At 47.6% G+C, this 20824-nt stretch overlaps 1 protein-coding gene across 1 annotated transcript in view; it reads left to right on the top strand.

Annotated features, from left to right (window-relative positions):
• Window positions 1-4264: 4264 nt before the first annotated feature.
• ADARB2 (adenosine deaminase RNA specific B2 (inactive)) overlaps window positions 4265-20824 on the top strand; it is a 385931-nt gene continuing 369371 nt past the window's right edge. The window contains exon 1 of the mRNA XM_039241639.1: window positions 4265-4364. Coding sequence (XP_039097570.1) covers window positions 4265-4364 — 100 coding nt within the window. The remainder of the gene's footprint in view (window positions 4365-20824) is intronic.

Here is a 20824-nt window from a genome sequence, read left to right as displayed (position 1 = left end):
TTTAAGAACAATGGCCGAAGATGAAAGAGGAAAAGAGGCCTCTTGTGCAATTTCCCTGTTTGTGAAAAGTAATAATTTCATGCCTTCTGTGATACTGTTGTGAGTCAGCAGACATAAATATCTCCAGGGGAATCTTTGTTCTGCTATTTTCCACCTAGCACAAATGATCCCAGAGTGGAGGGGGCTATTAGCTGAAATTTGGACCCTAAATAAGTCATGTTAGTTTCTGTGTGTGTGTTCTCAGCTGTTTTGGGGAACCTGTATGAAGCCAAATTAACTATACTTTTAACTGACTAGAAATTAAGGTATTAAGAGGGGAAATCATGGTACCTCGGTCAAGGAGGAAGACACTCAGGGATGGCAGTCAAAGGACTCCTGTGACTGCGTGGCTCAGTGCAGACCTCAGTTCCTCTTTGCAGAAACAGGTTAGGTCAGCTGTGTGAGCCTGTGAGATCTCTGATACATGCTCTTTCTGGAAGAGCTTGGAACATTCTGAGTCTTGGCTCTTCCTCCATCTACTGATGCGACACTGGTCCAGACCTGCCAACACTCATAGCCTCCGCAACCTGAGGGGGTAAGTAAGGATGAAGACGTCTTTCCCGCCCACATCGTAGATTTATTCTGAGAAGGAAGGCTAAACACGGGATGCTTGGGAGTGATGGACACCCGTACGGACCCCTGCAGCCACATCTGGACCTGGTGGACGTCCCAGCTCCTTACTCATAAGCTTGTGCGTGGGTGCATCTCGATATTCATAGATACCTGTCGCTATGTGGACCCACACAGATACCCATCTCGATAGAGATACCCAGGTACGGAAGTGGCGTCATAGATGTAATATGGGTATAGATACGGGTTCTTTGTACGTTCTGTGTAACTCTCTACAAATCACATACACACACATAAACATTGAAGTTCAGAGTCACTATTTAATAGTTTCATGTATCTCGGAGAGGGCTTGTGGAGTTCACAAAACTCACCAGTGTCTGATGCCAGAATAAAACTAGTAGAGCAAAGTGGTGGACCTCACAGGCTGGCCAGCTGGGAGGGTCTGAGTGCGGGCCCTCAGGCTGACCCCAGTGACTCTGGGCAGGCTCCCGAAATTCTCTGAGCCTAGGCTTCCTCGTGTATAAAAGGAATTTGGTTTCAGTTCTGGTCTCACAGGGTCCCTGTGGACATCACAGGAGAAGCAGTATAAAGCGTACACTGTGTCCCGTACCTCAAGCAAATGGTCACCACAGTCACGACTCCCGCGAACGCACTTGTGCGCCTGGCTCCACGCCTCCACAGTGAGCTGCAGGGACGCGGCCCCTCGTGGACCGCAGCGTGGGCGGAGAGGTCGGCGGGGAAGATGCAAACACAAAGCAGCTGTGTGTTCGATCGAGCGAGGATGGAGCAGAAGGGGACCCCACCTGGCACTTTCCCGGGCACAGAGGTGGTTTCTGGGAGTGAGGGCCAGCTGCTTCTGCCCGCCGCATCCAGGCTCTGGGGAGCCCCCAGCTGCCAGGTGGCCCTGGGCGGCCCGGCACCTCCCGCGAGGCTCATTCCCGGTCCTCATTCCCGTGGGAAGGGCAGGCACCGGTGCAAACTGGCTGAAGACGCACATCAGCATCGTCTCCGGATAGGCCGGAGGGTGACATTGGCTTCTGCTCCTCTTCCCACTGTGTCATCAGTTCGGGCTGCCTGGCCGTGCCCAGCGCTCTGGGGAACAGATGAAGGGCCAAGGGGCTCATGAGAAGAGCAGCAGATTGTGAACATCACTCCCTTCATGCCGTCCTTGAGTTAAAATGTTTGTAATCTTTCCTCCAGCGAGAGGCCAACTTCTCTGAGGCTCCACCACGGCTCTGCCCTCATCCATTCTACATTATCTCACACAAGATAAATGCAGGAAACAGCACCTACCCACGCGAAAGCCACGTGGGCAGAAACAATACCACAATACAAGTGAATAAGCCAAATGGAGGAACTTCCGGAAAGGTGAAGGTTGGCCAAGATTTTTATCTTAACTGACTTTCAGATCAGAGTCTACACCACGTGTTAAAATCCAGGTTTGGATCTGGCCGCCCCACCACACTGAGGGTGGATGCCACGGACAGGCTGTGGCCGTGTCCTCTGCTTTTCCTACCCCGGCTCCACAAAACGGGAGTCACTGCGTACGCACCCACGGGCAGCGTGTCCGCCTCGCGCGATGCTGGGCTGTGAGCCGGGCCCCCGCGAGAGGCAAACAGGCCGGACGGCGGCTGCGTTTGCCTGCAGGGCCTCGGGGTCCCAGCTCAGGGACCAGTTTTCTGGCCCGGCTGTGGAGGGCTCCTTTGGGTTAGCGCAGGCAGGTTGTAGGCGGCTCAGGAGTTGGGGATCCTGCGGCCACATCTCCGCATGTAGCTGGTGCTCTCAAATATCTCTCGCGCTGCAGAGAGCAGGTGGGCAAGTCATGGACTTTTCCAGCATTCGGGTCAAAGGATCAGCGGCTTCATTTAGCTGTGCGGTTGGGGGATAGTAACTGCCCGATGTAGCGCAGAAGAGGGGTGTGGTTGCACTGCGCTCGCTCATCAGCACGAAGTGGCCAGACGGTTACTAGAGTCCCTTCTCTCTGGGGCCCACCTCTAACGTGTGCTCACTCTTTCCAAAGTATTTACTGGACCGAATTACTGAACTATCACAGAGGCACTAACACATACCAGTCACTGTTTACACCAATCCTCAAGTGTGAATGGAGCTAGGAGGCTGATGCGCTTGTGATACCTGTTTCACAGATGGGGAAACTGAGGCACAGCGTACTTCCCCAAAATCAGAGCAAAGGAGCTAGGATTTGGAATCAGATGTGCTCCTCTCCCTCACCAATGACAAATGACAAATGGATTTTTGACTCATCAGCTCAGCACATGACACGTCTACACATCTACACATGCTCATTGTTGCCCACGCTCCCTAGAGGCGTTATTGTTTCTTATAAAAGAAAAGTGTCTAGAAATTTCCAGGCCCATAAAGAGCATGGAAACCGTATGGATAAAGCATTCAGTATTATAGAAATACTTAGGTGCCAAAATCATATCAACATCTGAAACATAACGCTTGCTAATGACTTTGCGGGTGGATTTTTTCCCAAACCATTACTATTATAATTAATGGCTTATGAGACTTGAGTGCAAAAGGCAATCATGATACCTTGGTTATTTTTCTTCCTATATTTTACATCAGAGGTTTAGTGTCAGAAGTATAGCCTTGAAACAATAGGCTAACCGTGGGGAAAAAATTGTTGAAAACTATTTCAATTTGCAATCCGCCTCCCGGTAAATACGACTTTCTTTCATCCGAATGTTATATTTGGCAATAAAACTATCAGATGAAAGCCCTCCTACATTTCATCTCATTGTTACCTAAATAAAGCAACCCATTAAAATCCCTCTCCTTAAAAGATTGGACTCGGATCCCAACACCTCTGTCTTTATGCAATAGTTCTTTTGGAAAGGGAACAGCTGAGATGCATGGAAGGGAGAAAAAAACAAGAAAAGAAACAAGCAAACAGACAAACACACATTCTCTGAGAAATGAATACCCCTAGGAGGCTGTCTTCCGGGGAACTGCAAATCTTAGTCCCTTTCTGGGGAGACGAGGTGTCCGTATTTCTTGGAGAGAGATTTCCCTCCCGACACGACGAATTAACTAGTTAAAAACTGTTCGCCTGGAGAGGCAGTCGCAGCGTTTTCCGTGCGGAGCCCGCGCGGTCGGGGTCTGGGGCAGGAAGCGGGAGCCCAGGCGGCAGCTCCGCGGGCTGTCCCCTCCCTGCCTCCCGCCGCCTCCCCTTCCCACCGGGTCCTGGGCGGCAGCTCCATCCGTCCAAACGGGGCTGAGTTTGCAGGCTGACAGGGATGCAAAGGGCTGGTGGTGCTGATGTCAGAGCCAGAAGACAGTTGTGATTGGACCTAATTAGACTCCGCAGCAGCAAATAGACAGGCTCCCTGCGTGATTGGCTTCAAAGTGGCTGGTGCCAAACAAGTAAGCAGAGGTGCCAAAGTCGGAGCCCTGCGTTCGCCGGAGCCCAGCGCCCGGGTCTGGGGAGGCGGCCGGGCGAGGAGGGGCGCGGGGCCGGGAGGGGCGCCCCGACCGCCCCGCCCCTGCGCCCCGGCCGGCGGCCCAGCGGGAGCCTCGCGGGCAACAAGCGGAGCGCAGGGGCGCGAGCCGGGCTCGTCCTGAAAAGTGAGCCCGCTCGGGGCTGCGGCGGCGGCGGCCCGGCCCTCCCGGCCGTGCTGGCGGGGCGTCGGCCATGGCCTCGGTCCTGGGGGCCAGCAGGGCGTCCGGAGGGCCGAGCGGTCAACTCAAGTGCAAGTGCAAGAGGCGGCGGCGGCGGCGGTCCAAGCGGAAAGGTAAGGACCCGCCTTCCGCGCCGTCTCCGCCGACTGCGTGCGGGCTCCGCCTGCTCCCAGGGCTTCACTTCTGGGGGGTCGGGGCGCCCCGGAGTTCGCGGCCCTTGGTAGCGGCCGGGGGCTCCTGCGGGCTCCGAGGGGCAGGAAGGGCGGGCAGAGAGCGCCGGGCTCCGCGCAGCCCGCCTGGGAGCCGCGTTTGCAGGCGGGGGGACGGGGACGGCCCCCTCCCGCGTCCACGGCCCCCGGCCCTCCGAGGCCACACCAGCGCGCGAGCCAAAGGGCACCCGCGGAGCCCGCGGCCGGGGGCGCCCTCCCGCCGCTCGCGCGTCCACGCCGCCGCGGAGGCAGAGCGGGCCGAAGGCTGGCCGGGCCTCCCCGCTGGCTGGCAGCGCCCCCTCAGCCTGCGCGCCGCTCTGCTTTCCCAGCGGGGCGCAGGCAGCAGGCGCTGGTCCGGGGGCGGGGGGCGCAGGAACTGGGTCCCATCCAGGAGGGGACCCCGAGCGGCCGGCGGGTGCCCGCGGCGCCCGGGGGCGCGTCTGTGTCGTGGGGACAAGCCGCCCCGAAGTTAGTGCGTTCCGCCAGCAGCCTGGGCTCCGGCCGCCCGGTCTCTGCCCCAGGCGCCAGCGCGGGTCCGAGCGGCGGGGCTCCTTCCCCAGCGCCCGCCCGCCCCCCTCTCCCGCGGACGAACTTGTTTCCAGCCGCCGCTCAGGATGAGTCTGCGGGAGAAAGTTCGGCTCCTGTGATGATTTGAAAGGTGTTGATTTAAGGGGGGAGAAGAGAGTGCGCACAGAGCTACTGAGAACTGCGGGCAGAGGCCACCGCGCCGCGCCGGATTCCCCAGCTTCCTACCGAGGGGTGGAGGCTGCCGGGCCCCGGAGGGTCGTCCCCTACCTGCCCTAAAATACCCCCAGAGCCCTTCCCAGCTTCTTCCGACAACAGAAATTAGCCAGGCAGCGTGGAGACAGAAATGCCACCTTCACACTGTCACCGGTGAAGGTTGTCTGTCAGGACCACGGGCGGGGGTCCCTTCCCTGGAAGGCTCCAGAGCCCTGGCTTCGGAAGGCGGCCGGGACTGGTTCCGAGATTCGGGCTTAACTCTCAGAGCAGCCGCGGCCGTGCCCACTGCTCAGTTTGTGACCTGGAGATATTCTGGACAGACCTGCGGGTGCCTTCCGGAACGACGCCGACCAAAAGTGGCAGCGATGGGGGGGGGGAGAGGGGGGAGATCACAGAATTCAATGACAAATATAACTTTTAAAAGAGGAAAAGAGGAAACATTATCTTGTAAATTATAAGTGTTTGTTTCCCAGCATTGCCGTTTGGTCTAGTTAAATTGAATTAACTTCAATTCATTTCAATTCAATTAAAATTGAAGCGTGTGGGCTAATATTTCACAGCAAAACAGCATTCTACAGAAATAAAATACAAGCTGATGGACGTTGGAGCCTTACTCCAAATTCGTTTTTCTTACCTTTAAATGTCAGCCACGCTGGCTTAGAAAGCATCCAATTTGGAGAAGAATAAGAAACCCGAGGGAAGACTTCATTTGCTATAAACTTAACTAGAACAATTCGAAGTGAAATTTCTATATGAAATATTTCCATGCCTTGGCTTTTTCGAATAAACCAGGTCTCTTAATGTCCCTACCCAAAACTGAGGTGGGAAGGCTAAGGAGTATGCGTGTGCGAATTCCTAGTGCTCGGAGATTTATGTGTGGGGGGTGGAATTTCCCGTGGCATCTGTGGACAGCGGCCTTGGTAGGGCAATGAGCTCACACTGCTAAATATTCACATCTTAGGGAAAAGTTAATAAGATAACCGCAAGTGAGACAATGAAAAGAAAATACAGCAATCGTGGGCCACGTTAATTCATCATTTGCATCGTAGATTGCTTGCTGGGAGTGGGTCAGTTTACGTGCAATTCTGGAGACCCTTGTTTTCCTCGTCTACCAAGAAAAATGGTGAATTTAAATTACGTCCTGACAGTCATGAATCTCAGCGACAGCCGTTGAGTGGAATGGCCTCAGCTTTTAAGCTCATCCACTTATTAAAACTCTGTGTTTGTCGCAATTTTAAATCCACGTGCGTGTCGATGGTTGTTAAGGAATTTGGCTGAGGCTCTACTGAGTACTAACTAGAGCCGCTGCCTGGAGCACAAAGAGAGAGACTTCTCACGTGGGAGTAGATAAATCGGAATAAATGTGGGGCTTATTTGCCAATGGTACGTATTTTTCCACCTATTCAAATGAACAAGGGTGATTTTTGAAGATGCGTCTTAACTTTTAGCTCCCCGGGCTCTGAAAAGCTATCAGTTTTCTATGTGTCAACTCCAGAAGTGGCTTTGATACGATTTTTTTACATCACTTATTACTGTCAAAATAATCTACGGGCTCTGAAACAAAACCTGTAGCTACAGTACCAGTGTGGGATTGATACAATGCCTTCGTTACCATGAAATATGGCCCAGAGCCTCAGAAATCAAATATTTTCCTGTATCAGTGTTTTCAGTTTCCATAGGTAGTATAGATCTTTAAGAATCCAAAAAACAAAAAACAGAAGAAAACAGAAAACTTGGTCCCAGGTATTAACAAGCAGGGACCTGCATTTCTCTCCCAGTTAAACTTGAAAGAGGCTCAGAGTAAACCCACGCACCCACCATGTCTTCCCCTTCTCTCATCAGGATCCAGTATGATGCATTTTTGCATTTTCTCTCTGTGTCACTTTTCAGTCGGGACTTTCTCTTAGAAATTATTTATGAACAATTTACATTTCCTGTACAAGTGGAAAAATGTCAAAATTTGAGTTTTGAGTAGGAGAAAAATAGTCAGCTGGGAAAAAAGCACAGTGAAAAGGACAAGGAAGCCGTGTAATTACAACGCGTGTGGCTACTGCTGCTCACACGCCGCGTATCACGGGAGAGACGTGCCAACCTGCTGGCGGAAAATACCGGGAGGGCCTGTAGTTTATGGAGTTTATTCATCAGCTCAGCACCCACTTAGCTCACTGCTCGTGGGGGATTCTGAGAGTCGGCACTTTGTTCTCTAATTCGTGGTGGGATTATGTGAGGCGATCGGGCACCAGCATATCTGTGCTAGGTGCTCAGAGCCTTGTCCCCCGGGCTCAGAGGAGCTACGTGCGTGAATATCATAGAAGGTCTGTATTTTAGCCCAAAATAATAAAGGCAAAGGTTGAAGGTTATTTAAAATCAGTATCAGCTGAACCAGGTGGCATAAGAGGCAGTATTCATGGAAACAGTATAATATGTAAAGATAAATCACTTCCAATTTTATCAGATAGCCCTCAACCATCGGCTGCATTCCGGGGGGTGTGTTCGAGGAATTTCACAGGGATATTTTTAATCATTAAAATAGGCCCTGTATTCTGTCGTGGGTTGCTGCTGTCCTCTCTTTGGTGAATGTAGTTGTCCTGAAAGAAGCCATGTATCAGCATGAAATGCATTTTGCAAAGAAAATATTTTTAGTATTTGACAATGAGCATATACAATGTGTAAAAATGACTCAAGTTTGTGGAAATTTTTCAAGAACTGTTCTTTCGATGCAAACATATTTGGAGAGGGATCGAGAGCCAATGCAAATTCGGCTGGCTCGGAGAGGGACGGGAGGACCTTGTTCTGGGCGGGGGGAGTCAGTCAGCAGACAGAGAAAGGGAAGGAACTTTGGAAAACTATTGCAAGGCTCTGTAAACAATCATTTGTTAAGTCAACAAAGTGGATTCGGTCATCAGCACATGACTTTTTTTTTTTTTTTTTTTTTTTTGAGGCGTTTGACAGCAAAAGAAGTTAATGCCAGAAATGTAGATGTTGTTGCAGGGCAATCCTTCCAGAGTCTCAGAAACACTGAAGGTGACAGGGAGCCGATGAATCACAGGAAGGTAGGGTGGGAGCGCGGCCCGCCGCTGAACGTCGTGAAATGCAAATAAAAAGTTGGCAAATGGGGCAGAGTCAGGACAGCAGATGGATGACAGGCGCGGGCTTGGTGCAAACCGGGATCCCGTGAAAAATTAACCCAACACACAGATCGCATGTGGATGACGCTCTTCGTGCCCTGCGATGCCTGAGTGACCCACGAGTGTGCCTCATCCTGGCCGGCGGGGACACAGCCTTGCGCCGCGGCCGCGCGTCCCCGAGCATCATCCTGCCTCGCCGTCTGACGGCTCAGGAGGAAGGAGACTGCGTTCCGTGATAAAATTAAGTTGATTAAACCATTCGCCATCCTCTAATTGTGTAGCGCTTTTTTTTCCTCTTTCTCTTTTTAAAATTTGTGTTAGTCCCTCTGGTTTCTAGTGACCCGTGTAATAGCAGTAATTTGAGATTGCTTCGAGGGCATTAGATATGATGAGTGAACTTGAATTTAGAATAAAAATATGAGGTTCATGTATCCGTAGCTAAATAGTGGTGATTCAGTTACTGCAGAAGCAGCGTCCCAGAAGAGCGTTATGTAAGGAAATGCGGAATGAGGAAATTGTGGTTTTCTGATTTGAGGCGTGGAAAGATAAGTTATGCTCTGAGTGCATTCAGTGTCCAGTTGAAAAGCCATAAACGTGTTTGCTGTTCCTTTCTGTACCTGCCTACCTCGTAAAGGCAGCTGAAACATTTGAGCATTTTTTACGTCTGCCTGCTTCTTTTCCTAAAATGTTGGAGGGTGAATGTTAGTGTTTTCGTAACACCAACAATTTTAAACAACTCGTAAAACAAAAATAATTATATTACCCTGTTCTTCATCATGTAAAGATATCATTTCTAAATCAATGCTCTGCTGGTAAAACGGGCTCTTAATTACTAACAAATAGATTTCTAAAATGACGAATTTCCTCATGGTAAAAGTAAGATTTTAGAAGCACTTCTTACACCCATTTCTAAATTGAAAGAAAAAAAGGTTAGTGCCAAGTGAAATAAAAAGAAAATCGTGGATGTCCTTCCCAAAATATTCCAACTACTGAGCATTAACGCTAACCGTGTCGCTCCGCATTAAACGGAAAAACAGCCCAGCGAGGGCCTGTCTGAATTCACATCGTTGAGTATCTGTGAACAGAGTGAACCTGAATTAACCCCTATCTCTTCAATTAAATGTTTTTCCTCCACAGAAATACAGAAGTGCATGCCGTTAAATGTGTCATTACGCAAAGAGAATTGTTTATTCCTAGCTCTTAATATCCCTTGGTCACTTAAGAATGTACCACTATGGAATAAAGGGACAGTACTTTCTAAAAGAGGAGAAACATTTAACCAGTTCTCAATCCACGTGCGAATCTGATATGTTCTGTGAGGCTCTAGAGAACAGAGGGGAGAGAGAGCTCATCGAGAGATTTGTGAGGCAGCCTCCCGCCCTTCCGTCCATGTGTGGCCACCATGGTCCCCAACCTCCCCCCCCTTTGGTGATTAAACTTGTACTGACCTGTTTATTTTATTTAAAAGGAATGGGGCACAGGGGCTATCGTATCTGATTTCTTGACTGGCTCTGTCTCAGCAACGTCGGGGCAGATGTGACCCTTAGAGCCCCCTGTCCCCACCTGCAAACTGATGACTGGGTCCGGCCCCCAGGAACCACATCAAAGAATTCCAGCCTAGAGGTGAGGAGATCTGCTTTTCAAGAGGTCTGTAATTTTCCCAAAAGTAAACCTGATCACTTGCAAAGACAGAAGATTTTTTTTTTTTCTGAAGAGTGATAAATCTTTGGAAAAAAAAGAAAAAGAGTTAATCTGAGTTGGTGGGTCTTCTCCATACCCTGTGGGCTTGTATTTACTCATCTTCTATTCTAGTTACAGGCATTGCATATGAAAGGCAGCAAGAAGTAAATTCATTGTATTATCTTGGTGAGGAATGAATACAATTAGTACCTGGTTTCCAGTAAGAAAGTGGCTAGTAAATTTCCTCCTTGTGTTATAAAATACACACAGACACACACAGACACACACACACACACACACACGTGTGTGTATGCACAAATTCACTATTACCTGTTTTAAATACAAAAAATTACCATTAGTGAATGTTACATTTTATATCTCCAAAAACAGCCAGCGGGTAACATAAATTTTGTATTTATGTTAAAGAGGGGACTTAATGCTTGATTAAGAAATAATGTTTAGTAAATGGAGTATTTACATAAACAAAGAAAAGTGGCATTTATATTAAAGATGAAAGAGACATCGAATATAAATGCTCAGGTAGCTCTCAGATTTTAAGATCGTTGCTTCTGACCCCCTAGGAGGGGTGCTGCACACACTTACGATGCAGGGCTGAAGGTGGCTCAGCCGGCCATCCAGGGCGAGGGCGGCCGGAGTGGCCGTGTGTGTGATGGCTCACCCTTCCACAGCGTGAGGGTTCCGGGGAGCTGGCCTCCAGCCGAAAGGCACGGCTCTGTCTCCGCTCTGAGGAGGATCAAACTCTCTGAGGGATTAGGGAGGGAAGTCCAGCAGTGTAGACAAAAGGTGGAACAGGACAGGGAGCATTTCCATTGGAAACGCCTGCCCACTTCAGCCAGGGTCTGGTTGTGTCTGGCCGGCTGAGCGTAACACCACGGCACCCACGGAGAACTTATTTATGAAACACATCAAGGTTTCTTTCTGTTGCTGTTGCTTCACCATGTGGACTATAAATGAAATTAATGTTGCTCAGAATTCATTAGTAAATACTCTTTTCTGGAGTCTCTACCGTACAGAAGTGAATCGTACACATAAGAGATAGCTCAACACCGTCAGGTGATTTGCACATAATAGAAAGTGTTCCTTTAAATACCTGGACCAGGATGTGCTTTGGAGAATTTTATAGATTTAATTAATCTTTGCTGCTCCATTTATTTCAGATGAAATCCCTGATTCTTGTTTCCCACAGCTGAGGGACGGAAGATTTGCCTCAGCATTTTGCAGTATCTCACACGACTTCTCAAATATGTCTTCTAGATGTGGCTTTAAAACAGGGCGGAGGGGACTCGGTTCTCTGAAAGGCTATCTGTCACTCGTTGAAAACACATACCCAAACTGAATCCCTTCTCTGCTTCTGTTTCCGAGAAGCAGGAACTGGGAATCATAATAAACTAGCTCAGAGAATGTGCCTAGGACACCAGTAATTGATTAAAAGACAGATTTATCCGTCCGAGCCTGTCGGAAGTACCTCGATTTCCTCTCGTTAAAATTAATGCAGTATTTCCTAAAAGTTTAATTGCTTTTGGAAAAGTGCAATTTAATAAACATGACAGAAACGTCAGCAAAATAGATTCTGACCTCCTCCACACCCCAAGTCTGGCTGGGTTCACTCAACCCTGTCGATAACAGATGCTCCACTTGTGTTAGGCTCATGGCTGCTAAAGCGACACATCCTTAAAGGAAACACGCGCTTTCTTTTCACTGGACCTTGCGCAGGCCTGAGAACTGAGACACCAAATGTGCACAAACTCAGACAGTCTGATGTGTACCCTTAAAAAAAAAAAAAAAAAAGACTTTTATAAATTTGGCTGTTAAGTGAAAGAATATTTAAAAATAGCACCTTTCACTACTCCTTGGGTGAATAAAAACATAGCCAGATTTAACCATAGACATTAAGATATCTTTATTTGTGCCTCAGCTCCAATGCCGATACTGTAGATGAAAGTTTTCAAATGCCTTCCCAGATCCCAACAGGATTGCAGTAGGAAGTGACTTTTTAATTCCAAACATTATTTTTCAGGGACAAATTTGTTTTATTCAAATAGGTCAATGCTGCGAATTTTCTTTCCAAAGAAGAAACAAATTTGAAATAGAAATCATTGCTCTACCACTAGGAAGAATCCCAGGATACACAGCAACTTTTTAAAAACCCCAAGACAGCAGAGTGGGGATCCCCTTCCTTTGACAGCCCGGGAAAGGCTCTGCTGGAGGTGCTGGGGGCAGGCACCGGGCCCTCGGAAGGCGGCCACGACGTGTGCGGGTCCCGCGTCTGCGCTCCGACAGAACTGCCCACGGGCATGGCTTTAGTCTGATTGAAACTCAGGGAAATTTTCACTCAGGAAGCATTTAGGATGATAGTTACTTTAGATCTAACAAATTTGAGAGTTCATATAATTTTATGTAATCATCTGAGTTTTTTAATCCAATTTGTGCGGAAGTTAAATTATAATTTGGGCTTTTATACGTAGATAATGAATAGAATTCAAGTCATTTAAAAATTGCACTTGTGTGTTTTGGGTAGATTAGTAATATATGCATGCAATATAGAAAGAGGGCAGAGTCAGGATTTGGAATAAAGCTGACCCTGAGGAGCGTGGGTTTGAACCTCGCAGGTCCATTTATATATAGATGTTTTTTCCGTAAATAGAGGCAGTCCTGTAGAATTTTCTCTTCCTTATGGTTTTCTTAATGACATTTTTTTTCTTTAGGTTATTTATTGTACCAACATACAACATACAAAATGTGCATTTTATGTTATAAGGCCTCTGGGCAACAGTAGGCCTTTAGTGGTTAAATTTAGGGGGAATCGAAGCTGTACGCGCATTTTCAACTGCTCCGGGGTTCAGCGCCTCTCCCCCGAGGTTGTTCAAGACTCCACCATAGGGGCACCTGGGTGGCTTAGTCGGTTAAGCGTCCGACTTTCGCTTAGGTCATGATCTCGCGGTTCGCGGGTTCGAGCCCCGCGTCGGGCTCTGTGCTGACTGCCAGCTCAGAGCCTGGAGCCTGTTTCAGAGTCTGTGACTCCCTCTCTCTCTGACCCTTCCCTGCTCACGCTGTCTCTCTCTCTCTCTCTCCTAGAAATAAATAAAATTATTTAAAAAAAAAAAAAGACTCCACTATACATATAAGTAGTTGTTGAAATAAGGAAATATCGCAATATTAAAAGATTATCTAAGTCTGAAACAGCAAAAGTCTAATACGTACACATTTTTCGATGGACATTTAAAAAATCGAGTAGAGATCACATAAATGTTGAGTAAACTTCTGAGAGCGTGGACTCCTTGAGAAAGTTGAAAAATGACCTTGGTTTATGACCATGCTTTATGGTCCTGAAGTAAACATTCATTAATTATAAAGTTCCAAAACATCATTTTTTAAATATCCTTTTCTGCATATTTCACACAAAGTGAAATCAATATTTTTGTCTTTGTCACTAATGCAAAGAAATCTCTCCTCTTATATCACAATATCAGAGAGAAACAAAAACCACATGGTAGGAAGAGATTTCAATAAAGATAGAATGACAGAGACACAGAGAAACAGAGACAGGGAGAGAGATGTAGAACAAGGTACTCTCTTTCTTCCTGTGCCCTGATCAGAGTTCACCTTCCTATATTTGAATTCCTGCGCCTTCAAAAACGGAAAGGGCACTTGATTTAAAAGTATGGGGCATCTAATTCTGCTCTGTTTGCAATTTTGCCTGAAACATTTTATGTGTATTCGGACCAGGGCTGCATCTGATGTAGAAATACCGTTTCTTCCCTCTGGGCAAGGAGCTGGGAACCGAAAATACACAAGAGAAATAAGTGGGTGAGGTCCTTATCTCTGGGCTTATATTGTATATGGAGATATAGACATGCGGATGTAAATTCAAAACACGGAATAAAAATAAACTCACAACCCCAACGCACTATTAGGTTCTACAGGAATTTTTTAATGCAAAATAGGATTGTATTTTTTGCAAAATTGGTTTTCTATTCTATTTCTTTTATTATTTCAAGTGAAACTCCTATGTAAAACCTAACTCATTACAACATAAACCCCTCTAGGTTTGAACAGTTGTATTTCTCCCGCAATGTCTAACATAATAGGTCCTCAATTAAAACCCACTGAGAAAATTGACTTTGTTTTTGAAATAAGAATTGCTTAAGGAAATAATCAGGACAATAGAGTAAATGGGAACATTTTCTAAGGGGATTGTGTACAGACTGTGAGAGCTGTATCCCTACGCAAGGGGCAATAGTGTATGTGGCTAGCGCTTCAGAAGCCAGCTCTGGGATGATGACTTAGAATCGCCTGCCGCTGGGAATGGCAAGTTTGTTCTATGTGTGGCGTGACTTCCGGGATGGGCCCCATGATGAGCTTTGTCCCCATAAATTAGTGCAGTGGCTGTCTCCATGCACTGCATCAGTAAACAGTAGTCATAGGATAATTATTAGATTTAGGCTACAGATTTATAAACGATACTGTCTGCATTATTTTTAAGTTGTTGATATGTAAGTCTGAGTTTATTCACGCGGCAAGCATCAGGGGACACCTTTATGTGTCAGCCACCATGGTAAATGGCAGGGATTAAGCAGTGACAAAAGCTCTGAAATGTCCTAAAAGAGTCAGAAGGCATGTGTCACTTGCCTCTGGCTTCTCTGTGGTACATGCTGAGGAAATCGCTGACAGAACCCCCTTCCCAAAAGCTCGGGAGAGACCGTTTGTCAAGCCAGCTGCACTGAGAATTAGCACGCTCATGGGCATTTGTGCAGATGGGGTGAGATGAAACCCTCAGACCATACAAATTCCAAAGATAATTCTTAGGGAGCAGGGTGTTGGGGCGTGGTGCCTCTGCCCTTGACTCTTCTACAGCCTTTCTCCTCTGTGCTTCCAGCCTGAGCACCAGCGCACAGCCCTGCCTCATGGTTGCACATCTGTCCCACACCTGCGACCAGTGCAAGACCCCCCTCCTTCTATGAAGGTCCGGGTGCTGCCCAAAAGCTCAGCCACCATCTTGCTCCTTGGCTCACAAAACATCCGCTCTGTCCTCATTGCTGGGACAAGGGTTGTGTGTGTCTGTGTAACACAAAAGTCTAGCAACAAACCAAAGAACTAAGTAAACATGGCATCTAACTTGCGATGTAGCCCGGCACTCTCTGTCTTTTCCTGGAGGTCGTATAAAGTAGGACACAGAGCTCATCCGAATGGTCGTAGGGGGTGTCCCCACTGCCATGTCCACTCAATCTTGTGGACACAGATTATGTCCTGAGAAAGAGGAGAGTCACTGAATTTGTCCCTCACTTCCAAGCAGATGGCAGATTCCTCGGTCTTTCTCATCTCTTATCTATTAGAGAACTTTGGGATTATCTCTCTGTCTCTGTCTGTCTCCACATCAGACTCATTCATTAGGCAGGAGACGTGTGTAGACAGGAAGATAAAGCTGGTCAGTGCGTCCTACTTACTGGTCCGCTCATGTGGGTAGGAGTGATGCCGGCCGCAGTCATCAGGTCTAGATATTTATCTATGATGATACTTAGGAATGTTTCCAAACTTGAATATCAAGTAGGAATTGGTAAGATTGAAGCCAGCAGAAATCTGACATTAGCATCCACACTTCTTCACCAGGACACTGTCTGATCCTTAGTCCTGGAGGTTATGGACACTGCTGTTGCCCTTGATTCCTCTGGACTTTTCTCCTTTGGGTGTTGAGGCTGAGCTGACCTGTTTCCCGAGATGGCCTCGACTCATTTGTTTCCATCCTGAAGTGTGATTTCTCACATCAGGGTTCTTACCACTAATACCAAAATCACCTCTGTGTGACAATACTCAAGTTTCACGTAAGATGCTGAGACACCGTCACACTTATATGTCTGTGTGTATACTTATACTCTGTCATATTTAGGTGATGGATATGTGAACTTTCAAGATAAAACTTAGAATGGATGGGGCTTTTAGTGCTCATCAGTCGAAATAACTGCACGAAAAAGTCTAGATCACAGTGTGTCAACGTGTGAGAGCAACAGTGACAAGCAGCTCACTGTCCCCGTGTGCTGGGGGTGGGGAGTCCGGGGGCTGGGCGTGGACAGGGCCGAGTCCACCTGAGGCCTCTCTGGTGGATGTGCAGGCGCCACCCTCGCCCCGTGTCCTCACATGGTCGTCCCCTGTGCCTGTCTGTGTCCTGATCTCCTCTTCCTATAGTCAGATTGGATTAGGGCCACCCAGTGACCTCATCCTAACTTAATCCCCTCTTCAAAGACGCATCTCCAAGTATGTCACATTCTAAGGTCCTGGAGTCAGGACTTCCACATGCGAATTTGGAGGGGACAGAATTCAACCCACAATGGCCAGAATTCCATTCCTCTTCAGAGACAATTCCTGAAAATTGGGGTGTCCTGTTACGTTAGCAGGGGCCTCTCTCCAGAAACATCACGCCCCCCTCAGGGCAGGCCAGTGAGCTCTTTGGCTCCATTCCATGCCTGTCCTCTCCTGCGGATAGAACCGCACCAGCTTCGGATGGGACTGAATAATGCCTGGAATGGTTTTCTCAATTGTGTGTCACGTTGTGTTGTCCACCAATGTGATGGTACAAATATGAGTGAGTCTTACCTGATTCTGCCCCGTATTGAGCTTTCCTGCCTCTCTGAAGATCCTCTTGCTACTTACAGGTGGGGTGAACAGGCACAATTCTAAGAAGGGTGAGTGGGGAGGGTCGTATTCACCCCCGACTGACCACACTTCTAACTGGTGTAGGATCAGCGATAAACTTCTCTTGTTGGGAGGTAAAGAGGACCCTAGGGTGTCGTAACCTCAACATCATCTTGGTTGTTGTTTTTAATATTAACTTATTTATTTGAGAGAGAGAGAGAGAGAGCGTGCATGCAAGTAGGGGAGGAGCAGAGAGAGGGAGACAGAGGATCCAAAGTAGGTTCTGTGCTGACAGCATTGAGCCCAATGCGGGGCTTGAACTCACGAACCATTAAATCATGACCTGAGTGAGCCAAAGTGGGAAGCTTAACTGACTGAGCCACCCAGGCGCCCCGACCCCATCTTGGTTTTATGGATGAGACAAGTAGGACTCAAAGGGATGAGCAGCTACTCCAGGAAGTCCCACACTGAAAGACGCTTCGGGAGCCCAGGGACTTGGGTCCTCAGTCAGGCGCTCTTGGTGAGAATTCCACCATCCTGGGGTATTGGACACGTCGGCACAGAGAGGGCGTTGTGGGAGGGCAGGCCCCTAGACAGGGGGATCTTCCAGGGCAAGGGTGGGCAGAGCACAGGGGTCCGTCTCCTCTGGGCCCGTGGAGTTCTCTGCCACCTGGGGTTCTCCTGTGGAGACTCCTCAGAGACGGCGTTGCTGGCGCCCATCAGAGCTGGGACACGGAGCCGGGACAGAAAGGGCTTCAGGGAGAGTCTGGTACCTGCCATTTTCACGGAGAGACCAGCTCCTAACATCTTAATGAATGTGTGTGTGGATATGTTTGTATATATGTAAATACACAGAGATGCAAATATTTATGTCTATATATCTTCCACTGTGCATTCATTTGCTTAAGTGGTGTCAGTAACACAATTTTCTGATTTGAAGATTAACGGAAACTGTAGAGATGGCTGAACAAACTCAGACGTCAGCATGCTCAGTTTTCAGATGTCTACACAGCACATATATTCAATTCCAAAACAAATATGAGTTGTTGCGTAAGGCAAGATACTTAAGGAATACATTGAATTAAGATTAGAAGTGAGGACATTTTAAATTCTCTCTCTCAGAAGTCAAATAGAAAGGAAGGAAGCCAGCATGCTATAAATTCGTAAGTCTAGATGAGCCTTTTTTTTTGTTGTGATATTCAAATTATTTAATATTTTGCAATGAAAATAAAATGCACTGTTCATTCAGTGAAATGCTGGAGCTGGATTTGAATATCATAAAATGAATTCATCAGATTTAAATACACTTTTTTTGGTTATTCTGCATTTGGATTTAACATGAAAACGTTCCACATTACTTGGTGTGTTTCTGTGTGTTTGTAAATGGGATATGTTTCATCTACTCTCATGCGTAAAGGATAAGTTTACTGTTCCAATTTCCTAGATTGAACTGGCTCTGATTTTGTGCTGGAGAAACAAAGTCAAAATCAAGTGGAAGCCACGGGTAAACATATAGACTCTGTTCTAAATTCCCTGAGTAAAGAGATGACACATGGATTCCAGAAACAAATGTGGGTACAGAATAGTCAATAGGACCACTGAACCCACCCTGTGAGGACCGAGTCTAGAAACACGAGCCCCAGAACAAAGCAGTCAAATGACCGAGGCCCTCATGAGGATGCACGCCGAGTTCCCGGGATGCAGCCAGTGGACGTTGGTGCAGAGAACAGTATATACACACAGATTGACTGAAATCACTGTCCCCAACTGTTCCAAACCTTATTCACAAAGTCATTTTACATAAACACACACAGGTAAGATCTCTGTTGTTTTCTTTAATCCCTCTGTAAGCAGATCACCAATTCTTGGTACTTTTGATTTAAAACGGGCCAATGAACCTCAATCCTCTTTCTCCAGAAATGATAACGGGAAGTCCTCTTATGCTTGAAGTTTGGGCACACAGAGGACAGAGCAGAGATTTTTGGCGCCTTCCCAGTCAGTCACCCGGACAGAGGGAGGAGGCTTCAGATCCAGAGCAGGGACAAGGGAGGAGCCGAGCAAGACAGAGTACAGACCGCCTCGCGGTGGAGGGGCCTTGAGTCTGGGGCATGGAGCCCCGTCTACCAAAGTCGTGGGATCTCAACAGTACTATGCAAGGGTCTGGTTTACACGTGAAATGCAGTACATCCACTTCCCTGGGCTCTTGTGAACTTCCCCCCTGGCACAATGCCAATGCCTAAATTTCCTTCTTTGTAAAAATGTCTTCCAACTCGCCATCGATTTACAACCAGAGCTGTTCCTAATCTGAGTGACTTCAAATATGTGTGTTACCATGTCTCTGTCCCCTTCGTATTACAAGTACGGAAACGGCAAAGCCAGGTCCTGGAATCCTGGAATGTAACTGTGATCTTCCCAGATGAAAATGCTGCTCGGGCAAATTTAGAAAACACTCTGATAATAAGCTTACATTTTTAAAGTTATTTTTAAAACTTGTTCTCTCTGAATTCTTTTATATCAATATTAGCATTTATTTGGCCCTAAACTATACAATAAACTTTTACCTCTTATAATATTCTGGTTCATTTCCTTTTATTTTCTCTTTGTTGTTTGTTGTTGTTGTTGTTTTAAGTGACTTGAATTCTTTACACAAGTTGAATAGTAATGACTCAGTTACCACCCTGGTCAGTCTTTGTGCCGAGGTCCCTCCAAGCTAAGAAAAGACCAGGCTTGAGTTCGTAAGTTCCGTTTGTTCATAAATCCCCACTACCTTCCCTCAGAAGAGCACTGACTTTGCACTTGGCCATGACAATTGCACGTCTGGTAAGGCTCCACCGTAGTGTTGTGTTTGGGGGATCGTTTTCTCCAAGGCAACAGGAGCATCAAGTGGGTAATGTGGACTCATTTAAGAAAAAGTAACGGATGCCCTAAACCTTCTGATAACCTTCCAAATAGACGCCTCCACACTGAACGAGGGCTGGCAAGACACCAGGCACATGCAAGTTAAAAAAAGAACAGTAAATACATAGGCTGTGTACTTGTCTTTTATACTATTTCCTCCTCTTTTAGTTAGTTGCTGTCCCCAAATTTGCTCTAAATGAACTGTCAAGACTCCACCAATGGTTTCTTTTTTATTATTATTTTAGAGAGAGAGAGAGAGAGAGAGCAAGCAGGGGAGGGGCAGAGGGAGAGAGAGAATCCCAAGGAGGCTCCATGTTCAGAACAGAGCCCAACGTGGGGCTCAATCCTGTGACCCCTGGATCATGACCTGAACTGAAATCAAGGGTTGGATGGTCAACTGACTGAGCCCCCCCCCCCAGGTGCCCTTCTACTAATGATTTCTTAACAAGGGCAGTCAGGTGTGCCGGTGTGCCCAGGGAGAGCCCATGTCCATGGGTACTGAGCTGAGCCGTGGTTGGAAACAATACCTGTTTGGTTCTCAGAAGCTTCCAGATCAAGGTAGTTAAAGTCACAACACTCAATATTATTACCATTCTACTAAATACACAGAGATACCCCCCCTTCAAGGCATTCTTCTCTCTTTCCCTTTTTTTGTGACATTCTCCTGAGCTATATTCTTCACACATTTGTGGTTTTGAAGTTCCTGCTTTATATCTGTCCAATACAGCTTTTAATATTTTGGTGGTTTTCATAAAACCGGCCAGAAGGCACGCTAAATGTGCATGCATCCTGGGGTAGATGGGAAGCGTGTCTAAGGCACAATCTCAGAATGGGGCAACAGCAGAGAGCCCGTGCCATAACGGGGGACCCCCCTCGGGGCAGCAGAGTGCATGGCTGAGGGTAGGACCGGGCACCCACAGGCAGGCTCACCTCCCCCCGGGCCCTAGGGCTGCCCTGTGTCACGCCGCTGCAGCCTGACAGCAGGGGCTCCTGGGGCCAGACATCAGCCCCCGTCACCTGTACATGTTGATGTTTCTGCCCCAAAATCACCGAGAAATGAGCCCGATCTGTGCCTTCAAATGAGAAGAGCTCAGAAAGCTTCCAAAATCAAAATCGACACAAAGTTCACAACCAAATCAGGCAGAGACACAGGCAACGCAGCTTTGCACCTCCACGTCGTGACAGCCGCGTCCTGTCCTGCAGGAAGGCGGGTGGGTCACGGACGGACGGGGTGAATGTGTCCGAGGAGGCGCTCAGTCAGAAGCCCCA

Source organism: Hyaena hyaena, unplaced genomic scaffold, assembly GCF_003009895.1.
Source record: "Hyaena hyaena isolate Hyena2069 unplaced genomic scaffold, ASM300989v1 scaffold_197, whole genome shotgun sequence".
Taxonomy (NCBI): Eukaryota; Metazoa; Chordata; class Mammalia; order Carnivora; family Hyaenidae; genus Hyaena; species Hyaena hyaena.
This window is presented reverse-complemented; position numbering and strand designations above follow the sequence as displayed.